This window comes from Aedes aegypti, chromosome 1, assembly GCF_002204515.2.
Source record: "Aedes aegypti strain LVP_AGWG chromosome 1, AaegL5.0 Primary Assembly, whole genome shotgun sequence".
Classification (NCBI taxonomy): Eukaryota; Metazoa; Arthropoda; class Insecta; order Diptera; family Culicidae; genus Aedes; species Aedes aegypti.
In genome coordinates this window covers 61,955,328-61,975,584 of record NC_035107.1, presented here as the reverse complement: position 1 = coordinate 61,975,584, position 20,257 = coordinate 61,955,328, and the positions used below count along the sequence as shown (strand labels likewise).

The 20,257-nt window shown below is 38.4% G+C and overlaps 1 protein-coding gene across 19 annotated transcripts in view; it reads left to right on the top strand.

Moving 5' to 3' along the window:
* Positions 1–8,277, top strand: part of LOC5570105 (serine/threonine-protein kinase Doa) — a 369,353-nt gene extending 361,076 nt beyond the window's left edge. For all 19 annotated transcript variants that reach the window (XM_021837669.1, XM_021837668.1, XM_021837675.1 and 16 more), the window contains one exon: positions 7,942–8,277. In XM_021837669.1, the coding sequence (XP_021693361.1) occupies positions 7,942–8,066 (125 nt within the window). In that variant the 3' untranslated portion in view covers positions 8,067–8,277. The remainder of the gene's footprint in view (positions 1–7,941) is intronic.
* Positions 8,278–20,257: the final 11,980 nt, after the last annotated feature.

Below are 20,257 nucleotides of genomic sequence, written 5' to 3'. Positions count from 1 at the left end.
GTTTTTCTTCACCGATTTCTCGAGAAAGAGCTGCAGGAGTTTTTCAGTCCTCAGTGGGGACTAGATTTCCCAAAAATGCATTCAGGGGCACCTCTAAGGACCATTCCACAAATTTCTTCAGCAATTTTTCCAATGATTCGTACAAAAAGTCCTTTAGCAATTTCGCTAGGAATTCTTCCGGAACTTCCTCCAACAAATCATTCAGTAGTCCTGTCCTGTCTAGTAATAACCACATACTTTCCCCAGGCAAATGCATGAATTAATTTCTGTTTAAAATTTCTGGCGAAATCATGAAAAAATCCTCAAGTATAACCTAGCGTAATGTCATGGCGAATCCCCCGACGAAATTATTAGAACCATCTTCTGAGGCTGATTGAATTTTCTGATTTATCTTTTTAATCTTCATGCTGTCGCACTGTTGTACTTTGTACAACAGATGTGATTTACACTACCCGTCATAAAAGTATTGCAGCGCTCAGTTGAACATTGAATCATCCCCCAAAGAGTATAGCATCAGCTCAAAACAGGTAAATTTGCGTTGCTATATCTCGAGATCCTTATTGCATATAAGCGATCTTCAGCAAAGTTGTTTAGAAGGTCAAGGACATCTGAGAAGCAAGCAGTTTGGTGCGAAATTTTGCCACTAGGTGGCTCCATTGATCATGTAATATTGTGCGTTCTAATTTAGTATCATCTTGCGATCTACATGGGATAGAAAGTTCGAGTCATTCGCAAAGTTGTTTAGTGGATCAAGGACATCCGAAAGGCAAACAGTTGGTTCTAAATTTTACCGTTACATGGCGCTAGAGTGTTTGTAAAATGTATCGTTCTAAACTATTTCTATCTTGTGATCAACATGAGATAAAAAGATCGAGTATTCGACAAAATTGTTCAAAATGCCAAGGAAATTCGGAAAACAAACAGATTTGTTCAAAGGTTTGCATAAGGTGACGCTAGTGAGCATTAAAAAACCTGTATAACATCAAATATTGAGAGAATCAAACCTGCATTACTTGGATTCACTAGATTATGAAACAGATCTAAAACACTTGAATATGATATGATTTTGACCTCAATCACTTCCTCTTCCAAATGCCAAAGGCTTTCTATACAACATTCTCGACATTCTATCTTACCAAATCATGAGATTTAGGTGCAGTCAACCCTCCATAACTGGATGTTCCATATCTCGATATCGACTTGAAGAACCAGAGTAAAAGTTGATTTTCATGGCTACCTTAAACCGCAGTATCACTGACATGTTTTATAACAGAATGATCCCTTTAATTTCAAATTCAAGTTCAATATGCTAACTAGCGCCACCCAACGGGAGAATAAAGAACCAAACTGTTTGCTTCCGGATTTGTTTCACTGTCTGAACAAGTTTGCCAAATACTTGAACTTGGTATTACATCAGGATCATAGTACAGAACTAGCTTTAAATTCTCAATTCAACATGTTCACTGCCACCGCGCACCTAGTGGCAACATTACGAACTCAACTGTTTGCTTTTCGGATTTCCTTGACCTTCTGAACAACTTTGCCAAAAACATTCTTTCGTATTAAATTTTTGAGATAGAACTAGTGTAAATTACTCATTTAAACATGATCAACAGCGCCACCTGACGACAAAATTATAAATCAAACTGTTTTCCGGATACCCTTGACTTTCTGAACAACGAAGACTGTCGAAGACTCGAACTTTCTAACTCATCTGGTTTACAAGACTGAATTTATTTCATACGTTTGATTGAAAATATGCTTGCTAGTGTCATCTAGCGGCAAAATTGTGAATCAAACGGATAGCTTTTCGGATGTCCTTGGCATTCTGAACAACTTTGTCGAAGACTTTCTATCTTTTCTGGATGATGAGATGGCTACTCATTATTTATGCTCACTAGCGCCATCTAGCAGCCAAATTTCGGACCAATTTACGTGTCTTCCGGATGTTTTCAACATTCTGAACAACTTTGCTGAAGACTCGAACTTTCTATCTCATGTGGATCACAAGATAGAACATGTTTAAAATGATCAATTTTACATGCTCACTAACGCCATCTAGAGCCAAAATGGCAAACCCAAATATTTGCTTCCCGAATTTACTGAACAATTTTGTTGAAGACCGCACCATTCTAAATCATCAGCATCTCAAGATACGCTGCTCAATCCTCTATCGATCCACACCGACTTGTTAAAAGCTTTTTGGGATCTTTTTCAAAACGCTTCGAACATTTCTTGTCAGTGTTACTATTGTCGGCAGCCTCATTCTCTTCGGCAGCTTACCCATAAGAACTGCAGTAATTGTTTGTACAGTCTCGAAAATTTCATCAGCGGGAAGCTGACAAAATAATGAATTATCTGAATTTTTTTGGCGCGTTTTGATAGAAAAATACTGTTTATTTGTCGTTTGAAATTTGGCTGCCGATAATAGTCGAATGGCGAATTAACCGGTTATCTGATATGCACCCTTCTTAATTTTCTTTACGGTTATTTTAAGTTAGGGAGTCGATGCCGGTTATGGACCCTTTGCGTATTATGGACCCCCTACAGAAAAACATAAAATTAACACTCAAAGCAATTTTATCCCTATGAAAATCCACCGGGGGAACTTCGATTACATTGTTAGTCAGCAGTTTCAGGCAAAATATTAGGTTTGAGACGCATAAATAAAGATATTTGAACAGTTTTGTAAATGAAACCACACAAGAGGGTCTATAATACACATTTCCAGGTGGGTCCATAATAGGCTCGTCGGCAGCGAGCCGGATTACATGGGAATCAAATGGAGGGTCCATAATACGCAACGTCAAATTTGTAAACAATCCAATTATGGACCCCAGGAGGGTCCATAATAGGCATTCGGACAACAGTTTTTTAAATGCATATTTCGCTGGAAAAATCGAATGATTTTGTATGTTTCATAGACGTACTATGAAGTAAGGACATTGCATTTGTTGTTAGGCTCCACAAAACGTATATGCGTTTGAGATATCATTGCGGGAAAGCGTCTAGAATTAATTTCGGCTACTAAGGGATCCATTACTAGCATTGAAACCCTACATCGTCCTCGGCATTTCTGGCAATATAGGATTAATCCAAATTGGTCAAATTTCGCTTTCTTTTGATCGCTTTCGCAATATCGAACATAACTCTTGCACATTTGTCAACTACATCAGCTTTCGGGGAAAAGGGTCATTCGGCGAACTGGCGTTCGGGGAAACTACATTTAGGAAAACGACATTCGGGGAAAAGTAGCACAATCCATTTGTATGTTATCATTTTGCAACAGAGGTCTATATCGACACAAAACCAAAATGTACACACTTAATTCATTTTGCCGAGGCTAAGTTTTCGGCAAAAATCTCGGTAAAAGTTCAAAGTGCCAATTGTGCTGTAAAATGTTCAATCAACCCAGCTGTCAAAATTTGACCAAGAGATCGGTAATCCATCTCGGCACATCATTACCGAAATTCGCCAAATAATTAGGCGGAATGAATCGAAAGGTAGAAAACACCAGAAGGCAGAAAACCCGAAAGGCGGGCATTCTGCCGCTTCAGTTCTTCAAACCACAATGTGGATCTCTGCCTGACCACATAATCCTTGAGCTACTGAACAACTTTGTCGAAGACGCCATCTTTCTAAGTAATCAGGCCCCCTGAGATATCTGCAAAACAAAACATTCTTGTTCACTAGCGTCGTCTGATGACAAAATCTCGAATCACTTGGCTAGAATAATGAGCTACTGAAACACTTTGTTGAAGTGGTCAGGCTTCTGATATATCTGCAAAACAAAATTGTTATGCTCACTAGTGCAACCTGGTGGCAAAATGTTAAATTATCTGGCTTTGATAGCCCTTGAGCTACTGAATCATTTTGCCGAAGATACCATCTTTCTAATTGATAAGGCTCCCGAGACATTTACAAAGCAAAACTTTCATGCACACTAGCGCCGCCTGGTGGAATGTCATTAAAGGAATTCGGTTTGTAACATCTGATAGCAAGGATATTTGAAATAATTTGAGATTAATGAAATAGCCTGCAGAATATTATGACTGTTTAGTGGAATCTTGGATAAATTCTCAAAGATTTCAACTTCAATGTACCTTTAAGTAATGTTGAAGTTGAAATGTGTACAAAAATTCGTGTTATAATTTTGCAGTGGACTCAGGTGTAAAAACTTGAGAGTCAAGAGATGGCAACGCGTATCTTCCTTCAGGAAATACTTCATAGGTTTCTCGAAAAACAGCTACTGAAATTCTTCCAGTGACTCTTTCAAGAATAAATTCAGCGACTCGTTATATGATCTGTCCCAAAAGTTCCTCAATCGCCATTTCCAGCAATTGTCACAGGCATCCTTCCAGGAATGATTTTTCAAGGTTTGTTTGCAGGAACTCAGTAGTACAATAACGAAACCTTTAGTATTTTTCCCAGGAATTGATCTGAAAATTCTCGTAAAATTTCCTCCAGAAATAAACCGATAAATTCGATCTTACCCCGAAAGGCCAAAAACCATAAGGCAGAACACCAGAAAGCAGAATGTTAGAAATCCATAAGTGAAAAAGATCAAAAAACAAAATTACCAGAAGGCGGAATGAATCGAAATGCACCAGAAGGCAGAAAACCCGAAAGTCCGCTTTCAGTTCCTCAATCCTCAATGCGGCCCCGTCGCATAACATTCTTCTACTCAATAAAACCAGGGGAATTTCATGATTTTTAAGCGATTTGAGGGAAAGGGGAAGAACAACTGGAATCCTGCATGCGCCCTATAAAAAGTCGTAATCCGCCTTAGAACGCGATTTTGGCCCCTAAGGCACTCTTACACGATTCTCACGAAACATTTTCCGCCTTTCAGTTTTTGCCTTTAAGTTTTTTAAGTCTTTCGGTACTTTCTGCCATGTGGTATTTTTGGCCTTTCAAAATTCCGCCTTGTGGTATTTTTCACCTTTTTTGTGGTTTTCCCGGAAAAAAATCTTATACCGATTTCATTAGTTGTTACTTCAGGAAGTCTGTCAAAGTATTTTAAAGGAATGTATCCAAATGAACCTACAACGGTATGTTCCAGAGGTTTTAGAGACATTCGTTTAAAGCTTCTTTCAGAAAATCTTGCGAACATTTCTCCAGAAGATCCTACGCTGACTTTTTCAGCTTTTTTTACAGCTTCAGGGATTGTAATTTCTTCTGAAGTTCCTTTCCGTTAGACACTGAAACCGATGGCTTCAGCTCTAGCTCTCTCACTCTCCTACTTGATTTCCGTTTTGAGCAGGCAATAGTCCATTTTCAAAACTTTGCTTGCATCTTTCTTGACAAAAGAAAATCACTTTTCAATTTGTTCTTTACTCGATTCATCTAGGCTATTATTATTTTGGGCCCATAGCTCAACACCATGGAGAGTGATTCAGCTGAATAGGGCATAGAGTCTCTTCTGAAGGTTCCAACGAACCCCTTCAGGAGATTCCTAAAAATTTCTTTTGGAGATTCCGGAGAATCTCTTTTGGAGATTCTTCTGGAGGCTCCGAAGAATCTCTTCTGAAGGTTCCGGGGAATCTTTTCTGGAGGTTCTGGTGAATCTTCTTGAGATTCCGGGGAGTCTCTTCTGGAGATTGCGCAGAATATATTCTGGAGATTTCGGAGAATCTTTTCTGGAGATTTCGAAATTTCACTCTAGTAATTTTGAAGAATCTCTTTTGGAGAATCTCATCTGGATATTCTGTGAAATTTACTCTAAAGATTTTGAAGTATCTCATCTGGAGATTCTGAAAAATATCATCTGAAGATTTCGACGAATTTCTTCTGTAGATTGGGAAGATTCCCTTGTGGAGATTCCGAAGAGTCTCCTCTGAAGGTTAATATGTATCTTCTCCTTCTTCAGATGCAGTACAATCTCGTCACGATATGTCGTAGAATCTCGACTCAAGATTTCGAAAAATATCATTTTAAGATGCCGAAGTTTATCGTCCTCAGATTTCAAAGAACTCCGTGTCTCTCAAGTGTACAGTGTAGTGCAGCTCTAACTTTTCAATGACCATAAGCTTTCTGCTAGAATTCTCTTGAGACATTCAGAGTTTTGTTCCTAAGTTCGTTTAGTGCTTTTTCCAAGCATAACTTTTAAAAATTGTACTAGCATTTCTCTTGAAGTTTTCGAAGGATTGTTTCCAAGAAAATAAGGCCAAATATAGCTTTATGTATTCTCCCATAAATATGGTCTCAAAGTTTCGAAGAAACTTGACTCAAGGTTTCGAAAAACAGCTCTTTCAGCTTCCAGAGTTTATTGTCTTAATGTTTCGAAGAACTTCGTGCCATTCAAGTGTTCATTGTAGTACGGCTCCCACTTTCCAATCACCACAAGGTTTTCGGAGGATAACCTAAAAAATTGTTCAGCATTTCTCAAGAAGTATTCGGAAGGATTTTTTTTCTAAGATTGGAAGGCTTAATATAGCTTCACGTATTTCCCCAGTAATTTCTCTTGAAAATCCTTTATGAATTGTTTCAGAAACTTTTCCAGAATTCCTCTAAAAATTCGTTTGGAGATATCTCATTAAGTTCTTCCAGAGATTGCTTCAAGAATTTCTTCAGAATATAATCAAGGGATTAATCCTGTATTCTCTACTAAAGACTTTGAGTAATTTCTCAAGTGAATCTTCAATGTTTTTTTTTCAATATTGATTTATGTATTCTATCAGGAAATGTAGCAAAAATTCATGTGGGATATTATGCAGAGTTGCGCTCAGTTGTTATTCCAAAAATTGTTTAGCCATTTGTCATTCAGTTGATCAGGTCAGGTATTGCAGAACTGTCATCAGAGATTGTAAAGCTTTTCATTAAGAAATACCATTTAATCGCAAACAATTTCTGAAAAAAAAAACTTTATGGTCAAATTCTTCGTTCTTCATTAGAATTCCTGAATGAAATGCTAAGGCAATTCGTGGAAGATACTGTGGATGTATTTAGAGACTAAAAAGAATTACTAGAAATATTACCTAAAAATTTCTTCAAAAATTTCTGGAATAATCATTGGATTCATTTCTGGAGACATCAATGTAAGATTTACCGTATAAGTTATTGGAGAATCTTATTGTGAACTTTATTATTGCATTTTTTTAAACAATCTCCAAGAAAACATTCTAGGGTTATTTCTGTTATTCTTAGGACAATCCTAGATCCCCGTCTTAAGCCGATGTAGGGTATAAAGGGTTAATCCGGTTAATCTAACTTAACTTTATAAGAACCCTGGTGAAGTTACGTATTTTAAATAACGCCTGACGAAAGGTCCGATAATTTTGAATGCCAAAAATGTTTCTTGAAAATATGGGCTATTCAGGTCCTTTTGTCACATCACTACCTTTATTACATTACTAATCTTTATTACCAAGGGCAAGCAAAATCTTTTTTTTTTTCTATGTCGCCGGAGTATCTTCAGTTTAGAATGGATTACGAACTGGTGAGCTCATTTCATGCTTGTGATAACACAAATTTGTATCACGGAGTAGCAATTACGAATTGTATGGTCATCAATGCTTATGCTTAATCTCATTGTGAACTTTCTTGATATATTTTTGAAGGACACCCCGAAAAAAAAATCTGAAGTCATTTCTGGTATTCTTAGAGACATTATTGGTTAAATTCTTGAAAGATCCTGAACAAAAATTTTGTAGGAACTCATTGAGAAATCTGTGAAAAAATGAATGGATGGATACAGTTACTTTACTTACTCAATTTATATAGACTACGATAGTTGCAAAAAATTGTAATGGGCCCATAACCATGCAACAATAGAAAGCTTCTCAGCGTATGCAGGCGTAGTAGAGTCGATAAAAAAAAACGAGTTTTCTTAAATAGATTCACATGCAACGATTACTTTACTAAAACCAATCAACCCAAAAATGTTCGATTCGTTGTCGCGCTAACTAACGATTTACTTCCTTTTCTTATCTTTTTTTCCAGGTGAAGCCCTGCGGCATCCGTTCTTCGCAAAGCTCCCGCCGGCGCAGCGTTTGCACGAGAAATGTAATGAAAATTCCGTCTCGGCCAGTAGTAGCCGGGAGCGTTCCCATAGTTTATCGAGATGAAATTCGGAACGATTTGATTATTATTAATTAATAATATTTACACAAAACACTCATATACCTACAAAAGAAAAGAAGGGAAAACACTAAGAACCTCACCTACGAAGAAACAGAAAAAAGGAAAATTCGCATAGTAACACAAACACACACACAGAGAAACAAACTCCAACGAAGAAGAAAGTCTGTGAACAACAAGGGAATTAATATAAAAAAAGGAAAAACAATCGAGAAGTACCATGTAGGAAAAAAAGGAACCATCCACTTCTCCGGAACATTCACACTCATAACAAAACACAAACAAGAATTTTATCGTACATTAGAAAACAAATGGAAGAAGAGTGCGACGGAGTCCTACAATTACGCATCCAAGTTTAGTAGGGGAAATTTAAGGGGAACATGGCTACCGTGTCGTCGACGTCTCGCAACGGGGCGGGACACATTAGGACTTCAACAAATTGAGTAGGAACGCGAGCGAGTGGAGTTTTCTTTTTTTTTTTAAAAGGCAGTGTTGTAAAATTCGTGACAGGCTCGATCGTTTTCGTAGGTTTTCTTTATTTTATTTTTTTGCTATCGCTAAGCAGTGGGAACGTTCCACTGCAATTTTGCCACCTTCGTCGTCCGTAATATATGCTTTATCTCTATCTATCTATATATTCAGATTTAATATGTGAAGCTTGAGAGAAAAAAAAAATATCGGTTAGCAAACAAATCTCTTTATGTCGAAAGTTTTATTAAGTGGAAAAACCGGAAAATTTTGCAATTTTCTTTGTTCATTGTAGTTGTAGGCAATTATTTTTTAATAAATTGGTGAAGAATCTGAGGAGAAATCCGCCAATTGGCTCGATCGATTTCAGAGAGAAGTGGTTTCTTCTTTTTCCGTTGTTGTCCTATGTTTGTGAATGTTTTGTTACTCTTCTCGGATCACCATTTCAGTAGATCACGTTCAACCTCTTGAAACATTCTTCCTCATCAATGGGTGGGCCATTTCGCATAAAGACGTTTCGCCAAACCATGTGGAATGGTGAGATGACATCGGCTCTGTAATGCCCTATGGCGCCTGAGCCTGACAAGTGAACGATGTAAGTAAAAAAAAAAACGTTTTGCATGATTTCAAGCGCGAACGTGTTGCATAATGAACATTTGGCACTTCTTCAAAGTGCTAAAAGTTCTTATATGAAACTGCTTTATGGGATACTTTCATTATGCGAAATGGGCCATCCCTCTCATCATCATTGTTGTCATCGTTCGTTAAACCAGGTCCTTCCGGATGTGAGAGTTTGAGTGAACAACAACACATAAAAAAAAAAATGACAAAATGAAGCACACAAGTGTGGAATGTGAAATATTATTAATTGTAGAAAGATAATAATCAAATCGTGAAGAACGTTTAGAGATAAATACAGAGACAGAAGAACCCACACAACACAAAACAAGATCTAGGGCGTAAATTTTAAGTAGACAAGTAACACTTAACACACACACAAAAGTTAAACAGGACAGTACGCAGAGACAAACGGAAGAAAGTTGTGCGTGCGTGGCAGATAGGGCAAATTGTCTTAAGTAACTAATATGTATATGTATATTTGTTTCACACGAACACATACTCTCATGCAGAAACATAACAGAAGTAGAAGTCTGCTACTACTACTGCTACTAGTGTACTTTAACAACAAATCAACCACAACTTGCTCTTCAAGTAATCTTCTACACACCAATGATATAGGCAGAACAGAAATTCGTTTGCGAGGTTCCGTGAGAGGTTATGTGCGCGTGCACGAGAGAGATAGCGATATACAGAGATAAGAGGAAGAGCGAGCTAGGGAAACCCCATCTTCTGTATTGCATATGTTTTAATTTTCCTTTTTTGTCCTAGCTTTTCGTTTCTCCTTCTTCAGAAGATAACCGGCGGCAGCGTGGTCACTATTCATACCGAACTGAACTATGGCGCGCATAGGCGCAATAGACTAGCCAATACTAACGCAAACACGTGATAATCATGCTCATCTAGTTTGTAACCTTAAAATGTGGTGTGAATAAACTACCCAATAGTTCTCAGTGTATTCGTGCGTGCGTTTGTAGATTGCGATAGATCGAAGCATAACAAAAGACTATGTCATCGATTGCAAACATACTGCTGTTCGTGGCGAATTTGCCTAAGCTCTTCGTAAGCTAAGAGTTTTCATCATTTCTATTTGTCGCACCATCACTGTTTCTACTTGACATCGACGTGGCTAACCATTACTCAAGAGGCTAACCCAATGCCACTAGACGGCCCACTTTCTTCTCTCCTGTGTCGTCTCTTCGTTCTTCTATTGTTTTGCCTCTTTCTTCTACATTTTCAGTTTGCACAAACTATCGCCGTCGATGATCATCGCTCTGAAGCACTTCTTCTACTACTATGACACGCTTCTTCTTTTCAGACGAACTTGCCAAACTGAAAGCACCCACAAACACAACCAAAAGCAAACCGAAGCCCAACAAAAACCAACCTCCCGTTGGCAAATTGACACGTTCACAGTCGCTTGCAATCAGCTATGCTTCCATGTTCCTCCGCTAGAGGCGCTTGCGTCGGCTAGAGCCTTTTGCTTGTCTTCATCACACGCACACAAGCGCACACATTCTACGATCGAACCACTACAAGCTTGCTGGGGCTTTCCCACATGTCTCGGATCTTCTCTATTGTGCTGCCATCTCCAGGTCAGATTGGTTGACAAAAAAAATCGGAACCCACTCTTATAGAAATATTTGAACATATCTAGTTTACTACTCTTTCTTTTACTCCCCATTATTTCTTATCTATTGTTTTCCTTTCCAAATTTGCCCATGCGAGAGGTATTGCTCGAGATTATCAAGTGATTTTAGTGTTTAGGGAAAAGTATTGTGACTTTCTTCTTACTAGTTTTTTCTGTTAATTTTGTTCTTTCGTTTTGAGAAAATCTTGCTAAGAAACAAACACAAACACGCAAGCTCTGATCGTCGAATCGTGTACCGATAGGGAATTGTTTTTGAAGCCACCGCGCTCTTCATGAAAGAAACAATGCAAAAACTGATGTATAATTAATTTGAGTTTAATTCTAGTTTGTAACCTAAGGCGAAGAACTGTAAAACAAACACACGCAAACATACAGAAGCGCAAACTGAAACAAACAAACACACACAAGACAAATCAAGGGGAGTTCGGGAGGGTTCGCGATTCAATCCTCGGCGATCAACAACGATGATCCTCAGTCCTCAGTCCATTTGTGAGCGTGGACCCCCGAAACCAGGTCAGTCGACAAGACAGAGCAAAGAGATGTAAATTAGTCTACTCACGGAAAAGGAAGGTTAGGGCCGAAAGAGGGGGCTACGAATCGCAACTGAGGTTCCTCGAGGGTCATCGGGTTGTCCCAATGTCCAACCCTTCCTCCCCGCGGTGGATGTATATTATGTAGTAGAAATGTATGTTTGCTTTTTGTTGTGTATTTATCCCCCTTCCCTCTCCCTTTATCAATCGAATCAGGTTGAATTCTAACACTAAAAGAAGCGCGCGTGCGCAGAAAGATGGACTAGTAAGTGCTGAGATGAAATGATTAAAATAATAAAGAGAATGAAAACTGTGGAAAGATATTTAAGTCGAGACGTTTAGGGTTTGCTTTGATCTTGTTAGGGTGATGTATCACAGCCAATTTTAAGACGATTCCAAACGAACCTAATAAGCTGTGCTTGTTCGATTACAAGTAGTGCTTGAAGTCTGTGTTAGGGAAGGTATCACTTTGGCTCGGTTCGGCGAATCACTCCGATATTGCATCCACATTCGCAGATTTAACTGCCGCCTCTGAAGCTGCCATCAATGAAGATGATGTTATCCTTTATTTGTCTTTATGTATCGATGCAAACCAATCATAATAGTCTAAACTTTTTTATGCTAATAAAATTCTTACTTTTCCTAAAACCGCCAAAAAGAGTATTGAATTAATAACTACATCCAAAAAGTTGTGAGCCTGTTTTTTACTGCTATTGCATAGACAATTTACACCGTCTTCAACTAAAGACTGCACAGACTGAACAATCATGAACCTTAATAAATGGACAACATGACACACCCAGTAGGCCAGTGACGAATTTTTAGCTTAAAACGGCTTGAGACGGCTTAAAACGACCTAAAACGGCTTAAAATGGCTTAAAACGGCTCAGAATAGGTTGAAACGGCTTAAATGGTCTTGAAACGGATTGAAAATGTCTTTAAATGGGTTGGCAATGGCTTAAAACAGCTTTAAATGGCTTAAAACGGATTAAAATGGCTTAAAACGACTCAGAACGGATTGAAAGGTGATTATAAACGAAGCCAAATTTTGAATTTTCTAGTGCACAAGACTGAAGAAAATGTCTTAAAACGGCTTTCAACGGCTCAGAACGGATTGAAACGGCTTAAAATTACTTAAAACGGCCTAAAATGCCTTAAAACGGCTTAAAATGGCTTAAAACGGCTCAGAACGGATTGAAACGGTTTTAAACGGCCTAAAATGTTTAAAAACGGATTAAAGTGGCTTAAAACGGCTTGAAAATGGCTTAAAATAGCTTAAAACGGCTCAAAACGGATATAAGCGGCTTAAAACGACTTAAAGCGGCTTGAAATGGCTTAAAAAGGCTTAGAACGGATTGAAACGACTAAAAACGGCTTAAAATGGCTTAAAACGGCTCAGAATAGGTTGAAACGGCTTAAATGGTCTTGAAACGGATTGAAATTATCTTTAAATGGGTTGACAATGGCTTAAAACAGCTTTAAAGGGCTTAAAACGACTCAGAACGGATTGAAAGGTGATTATAAATGAAGCCAAATTTTGAATTTTATAGTGCACAAGACTGGAGAATCTGACAACAGTTCGCGTTGAAAATCAATCAAATTGCTTGCTTGGTGGTGGTGACCAATGGGATACATTTTCAACGTTTGGTTCTCAAGTCTTGTTGTCTTGAAAATTTTAACACCTTAAAATGGTTTAAAACGACTTAAAATGTCTTAAAACGGTTTTCAACGGCTCAGAGCGGATTGAAACGGCTTAAAATTACTTAAACGGCCTAAAATGCCTTAAAACGGCTTAAAATGGCTTAAGAGCCAGTTCGCGAGAGCCCCAACCCCTTCTTGTATTGATGTTCTCCGATCAGGCTGAAATTTTCAGTGATTGTTCTACTATATAAAAGATGATGTTTTGCAAAATTTTAGATTTTTATATTAGGGGGAAGTGGGACAAAATGACCCCCAATGATTTTATGTCACTAAACATGCAAAATCACAAAAACTGATATAACTATAGTAAAAGTGCGCGGATTATGTTGAAATTTGGCATGAATACTCTACGTTATATGAACTTTGAGATTGGCATGGTATATGGATTTTGAAAGTACTTCAAATCGAGAAAAATGAGTTTTTCATAAAAAATTTAGTGATTTTCAAATTGATTTTTTTCTTACCAACCGAACTAGGTCAAAAAACTAAATATGACGTTTTGTAGGGTAACTCATGGGCTTTCATTTGAGGTGTATTCCAGATATGCCGTTTCAAAAATTTTCGAAAAAAAAATTTTTTTCGGGGTAGTGTTTGAACTTGAGTCATTTTGCGAGTACCGCAACCGCCTTGTCTAGAGAGGTTGTATTGATGTTCTCCGATCGAGCTGAAATTTACAGGAGTTGTTTTCCTATATAAAAGAATATATTTCGCAAAATTTCAGATTTTTATATTAGGGAGAGGTGGTACAAAATAACCACTAATGATTTAATATATAAAAACATACAAAATCAATTAAAGTAATAGCGATAGTAATAATAAATGAATTTGCATGAAATTTGGCATGTTTAATTAACGTTATATGAACTTCAAAATGAACATGGTATTTGGATTAGAAATGTGTTTCAAATTGATAAAAAAAATAGTTTTTTTTTTCAAATCGACTTATATTTTTGTCAATCGAACTAGTTCAAACAACTAAATATGAAGTTTTGTAGGGAAACTCAGGAGCTTTCATTCGCTGTGTACCGTAGTGAATCAAAATTCGGACGGTACCAATATCCGGACACTCTGATAATATTTACCAATAAAATGCTAAATTGACAACATTTATACAACTATATTGAATGAAAAAATAGCTGTTTTTGTAGTTATTCCGACGTATTGGCCTTTCGGAGGTCTGTTCAACAAACTGATCAATGTCCCCGATGAGATCAGCTCAAAGGTATAAATTAATTGGTTAGAGATAATCGTATAGCATATTTTTATTACTTACATTTGGTCTCTTACTAGGCAAACAAATTCAAATTTTTAAATTTAATATAGGGTAATTCAGGTCACTATCTGTAATTATTCAGTTTTAATAAGCATATAGTAATAATATATAAATTATAATTCACTTAATAAACAATTTTGCATTCACATCGATCAATCAACAATGAGAAGATATTTTTTTCAATGGATCATTGAAGGTAGTTTTTGCAAGGGCTCACCGCATCAAAACAAAGGCGCCACTGTATATGGGATTTAACATTGTGACACCATTGCTGTTCTGTCAAACACACAAGGCTACGGTGGCGCTATCTATGCTTTCCATAGCGGCCGTTTTGGTTATTTTAATGATCCATTCTCATTCCCCCTCTTGACATTTCCCCCATGCGTTCGAGGGGCGCTTAGATGGAGGCAATCGTCGCAGCAGTAGTGATTGTAACATAATAATACACAAAGTTATAGTTTAAAAGTTTAGTGACACCACATTGAAAAAATATGCTGTAAATATGGTTTAAAAAAGTAAAAAGAGGCTGTCCGGAATTGGAGCCCAATGTTTTTGAATCTGGACATTGTATTAGAATTGTATGTTTCGATGCCGTAAGTACACAATTTTCAAATATAACTGGAATAATACTTTGAACATCATCAAAACATGAGTAATAAGTAATAAGAACAATACTAAGCGTCGTTCATTGAACCAATCAGCGATGATTGCAATTTAAACCACCAACATGTCTGTCCAAACAACTAAATCACAAACATTGCTTACACAATATGTGTTCATTACTATTCAAAAAGAAACCCATTTGGCAGAACTACACTTTTTATAAGGGAAAAGTGGGTCAAAATGATCCCCAATATTTTTGTGTCGGAAAACACACAAAATCACAAGAACTACTGTACCGTTTAAACGGATTGTACTGAAAAATATGTTTTTTTTTTTTTGTAAAAATCACACAATTTTCCGTGGAAATATGAAATTTTTAACAATCTTCGTCTCTCTTTTACTCTTTCGAGAAATTTGCAAACATCAAGGCTAGTAAAAGTCAAAATTCCATTCAAGATATAAAAAGTACAGTGTCTCATAGCAGCCAAATGTGCAGTCAGTCTAAACTAAGCTAAACTCAATTATTTACAAATTGATCTCTAGCAAACATACCATCATACACACATACATGTGACCCTCCTAATCAAACCCATCAAACATTATCCAAATTAAAAAAAATGCGGTAGTTGATACCCATCCAAACAGCGTGAGAAGAAACAACGCTTACTACTGAACCGCCGAAGCTGCTAACGAAAACATTGGTGCAATGACTTATTGTTATCCACATCATCACTTTTGCAAGAAAGTGACATTTCTTTCAGATACGGCAGCGGCAACACGGTATGATATAATCAGTATTACAACTACCGACAAGAGGCCTCCATACGCTGCTCATACCGCCTGGATTTTGATTTACCACGGTACACCACGAATGAAAGCCCTTGAGTTGTCCTACAAAACTTCAACCTTGTTCGGTTGACCAAAAATAAGTCGATTTAAAAAAAAAAACTAATTTTACAAAATAACTGGTTTTTTCTCGATTTGAAACTTTTTTTTTATCCAAAATGATCATTCATATAACGTAAAGTAAACATGCCAAATTTCATACAAATTAGTGTATTTTTACTATCGCTATTCTTCTTCTTCTTTCTGGCGTTACGTCCCAACTGGGACAAAACCTGCTTCTCAGATTAGTGTTCTTATGAGCACTTCCACAGTTATTAACTGAGAGCTTTCTATGCCGATTGCATATGTGTATCGTGTGGCAGGTACGAAGATACTCTATGCCCTGGGATGTCGAGAGAATTTCTAACCCGAAAAGATCCTCGACCGGTGGGATTCGAACCCACGACCCTCAGCATGGTCATGCTGAATAGCTGCGCGTTTACCGCTACGGCTATCTGGGCCCCTACTATCGCTATTATAGCAGTTTAATTAATTTTGTATTTTTTTATATATTAAATCATTAGTGGTTATTTTGTACCACTTCTCCCTAATATAAAAATCTGAAATTTTGCGAAATATATTCTTTTATATAGGAAAACAACTCCTGTAAATTTCAGCTCGATCGGAGAACATCAATACAACCTCTCTAGACAAGGCGGTTGCGGTACTCGCAAAATGGCTCAAGTTCAAACACTACCCCGAAAAAAATTTTTTTTTTCGAAAATTTTTGAAACGGCATATCTGGAATACACCTCAAATGAAAGCCCATGAGTTACCCTACAAAACGTCATATTTAGTTTTTTGACCTAGTTCGGTTGGTAAGAAAAAAATCAATTTGAAAATCACTTAACTTAAAAAAAAAAAACTCATTTTTCTCGATTTGAAGTACTTTCAAAATCTATATACCATGCCAATCTCAAAGTTTATATAACGTAGAGTATTCATGCCAAATTTCAACAAAATCCGTGCACTTTTACTATAGTTATATCAGTTTTTGTGATTTTGCATGTTTAGTGACATGAAATCATTGGGGGTCATTTTGTCCCACTTCCCCCAAATATAAAAATCTAATATTTTGCAAAACATCATCTTTTATATAGTAGAACAATCCCTGAAAATTTCAGCCTGATCGGAGAACATCAATACAACTTCCCTTGGAAAGGGGGTTGCGGTTCTCGCGAACTGGCTCTTAAAACGGCTCAGAACGGATTGAAACGGTTTTAAACGGCCTAAAATGTTTAAAAACGGATTAAAATGGCTTGAAAATGGCTTAAAATAGCTTAAAACGGCTCAAAACGGATATAAGCGGCTTAAAACGACTTAAAGCGGCTTGAAATTGCTTAAAAAGGCTTAAAAAGGGCTTAGAACGGATTGAAACGACTAAAAACGGCTTAAAATGGCTTAAAACGACTCAGAACGGATTGAAACGGCTTAAAACGGCCTTAAAAGTCTTAAAACGGATTAAAAAGACTTAAAGCGGCTTAAAATGACTTAAAAAGGCTTAGAACGGATTAAAAACGACTAAAAACGGCTTGAAATAGCTTAAAACGGATCAGAACGGATTAAAACGGCTTAAACGACTTGAAACAGCTTAAACGACTTGAAACAGCTCAAAAAGGCTCAAAACGGATTGCAAGGGCTTAAAACTATTTAAAACGGCTTTACTTACTTGATACTTGATGGGCTACAATCCGCTACGTTGAATCTACGCCGAATGGATAATTCTTCTCCACTGGGCTTCCAGTCGCCCTGCCTACCACGAAGCCGACGGCCTCGTCCGGGTTCCCTACTGAATATTATTTTTGCTTGTCGTTCTTCCGGCATTCGTACCACGTGACTAGCCCAACGCAGCCTGCCGTGTTTTATGAGCTTGATAATATCCACTTCTTTATATACTTGGTACAAATCATGATTCATGCGACGCCACCAGATGCCATTTTCTTGTTTACCGCCGAGTATTGTTCGCAGCACTTTACGCTCAAAAACTCCAAACGCTTTCCGGTCGACCTATTTTAACGTCCAGGATTCATGGCCGTATAGAGCAACCGGAAAGATAAGAGTCTTACATAGCGCGAATTTTGTTTTCGTCTGCAGGCTACGGGACTTAAGCTGGTTAAGGAGCCCGTAAAAAGCCCTATTCGCAGCTGCAAGACGCCTTTTCACCTCGCGGGTAACATCATTATCGCAAGTAGGGCTGTACGCAAGAACGATTTATCGGTATCGGCGATATCCCAATGATTCAATAAATGTATCGGCGATATATCGGATTTTACATTATCGGTATCGAACCGATAACCGATAATTTTCAATAAACAGATTTTCAAACAATATCGACTATTTTGGTGTCATTAAACACCAACTGTTGTGCTATGAAGTCAATTAGTTGAATTTTGTAATTATGGTATGTTACATTTAACAGATATCTAAAATTCCGTTGAACTAGTTTTAACAAATTCATTGAGTGTTGTCCTGATTATCGGACGGACAATAGTTTTATCGATATCGGAAAATATCGGGTCGGAAAATATCGGATATCGTTTCGATAAAATCGAGCCGATAATATCGATATTTGCACAGCCCTAATCGCAAGTCACTAAAGTACCAAGATACACAAATTATTCCACTACTTCAAATTTTTCACCACCTAGCACCATTTCACTACCAACGTCACGATTGGAACCACACTGTCTACCAGCGATCATGTACTTAGTTTTGCTGGTGTTGACGGTAAGTTCAATCCTCGCTGTCTCCCTTTGAAAAGGCACGAATACCTCTTCTACGGCTCGACGATCAATTCCAATTATATCGATATCGTCCGCAAAACCCAGGAGCATATGCGACCGGGTGACGATGGTACCGCTTCTTTGCACGCCCGCTCTCCTTATAGCTCCTTCGAGAGCAATGTTGAACAAAAGGTTCGCAAGCGCATCTCCTTGCTTCAATCTATCTAAGGTTACGAAGGAGGTTGAAGTCTCATCCGCAACCCGCACACTTGATTTCGATCCATCCAACGTTGCACGAATCAGTCTAATCAGTTTCGCCGGAAAACCGTGTTCTACCATTATCTGCCATAACTCATTTCTCTTTACTGAATCGTACGCCGCCTTGAGAATTTGTCGCAAGGTAAACATTTGATCCGTCGTTGATCGGCCCTCATGAAAACCAGCTTGGTATTCGCCGACGAAGGACTCCTCCAGCGGTCTCAATCTGTTGAACAGAACACGCGACATTATTTTGTACGCCGAATTGAGGATCGTTATTCCTCGGTAATTGGCGCACTCCAATCTGTGGCCCTTCTTATACAGAGGGCAGATGAGGCCCTCCAGCCAGCTAGCAGGCAATTCTTCTTCCTCCCATATCCTTGACAGAGTACGGTGCCGTATTTCGTACAGCTGCTCACTACCGTGCTTGAAAAGTTCGACCGGGAGCTCGTCTTTTCCAGCAGCCTTACAGTTCTTCAACTCCTTAATCGCTCTTCTAACCTCATCTAGCGTCGGGGGCTCCACAGCTTGTCCATCGTTGCTGATGATTAATCTGTTCTCAGACGCGCTCGTGTTCTCTCCATTCAACAATTGCTCGAAGTGTTCTTTCCACCTGGCAGCCACCAATATTTTGTCTGTCAGCAAGTTACCTTCGCGGTCATTGCACATGACGGGAGACGGCGCAGTTTTTCTCCGTACGCCATTGACAGTTTCGTAAAATCTCCGCATATCGTTTTGTTCGATGCTGTTTTGCGCCTCAGTAATGATGTCTGCTTCATACTGCCTTTTCTTTCTGCGGTGAATTCGTTTCTCGGCTGCTCTAGCTTCCTTGTACAGCTCAATATTCTGCCGGGTACCAGACACTAACATCCGACTTCTGGCAACATTCTTCTCATCCGTCACATTCTAGCACTCCTCATCAAACCAACCGTTTCTGAGTCGTCTCTGAGCAGTACCTATCACCACTCGCGCTGCTGTGCTCATCGCACCGTGGATAGACTCCCACAGATTGTTGAGGTTTTCGCCTACGTTGTATCCCCTTATCCGCTCATCAAGCTTCCGGCGGTACTCGTCTGCTACACCTTCTGTCGATAAGCGCTGGATATTGAAACGCAACGGTCGCTGTGTTCTTGTGTTCGCCACATCGTTTTACTAACAACGAGATAGTGATCAGAGTCGATGTTTGCGCCTCTAAAGGTCCTCACATCGATGACATCCGAGAAATGCCGACCGTCCACCAAAACGTGGTCTATTTGGTTGCAGAGCTCGTCATTTGGGTGCATCCAGGTGTGCTTTCGGATGTCTTTGCGTGCAAAGTAGGTGCTGCTGATGGCCATCCCTCTAGCTGCAGCAAAAGTTATTAGCCTTAGGCCGTGGTCATTGGTGGCGGAGTGAAGGCTCTCCGTACCAATTATAGGGCGGAAAAAATCCTCTCTTCCGACCTGAGCGTTGACATCCCCGATAACAA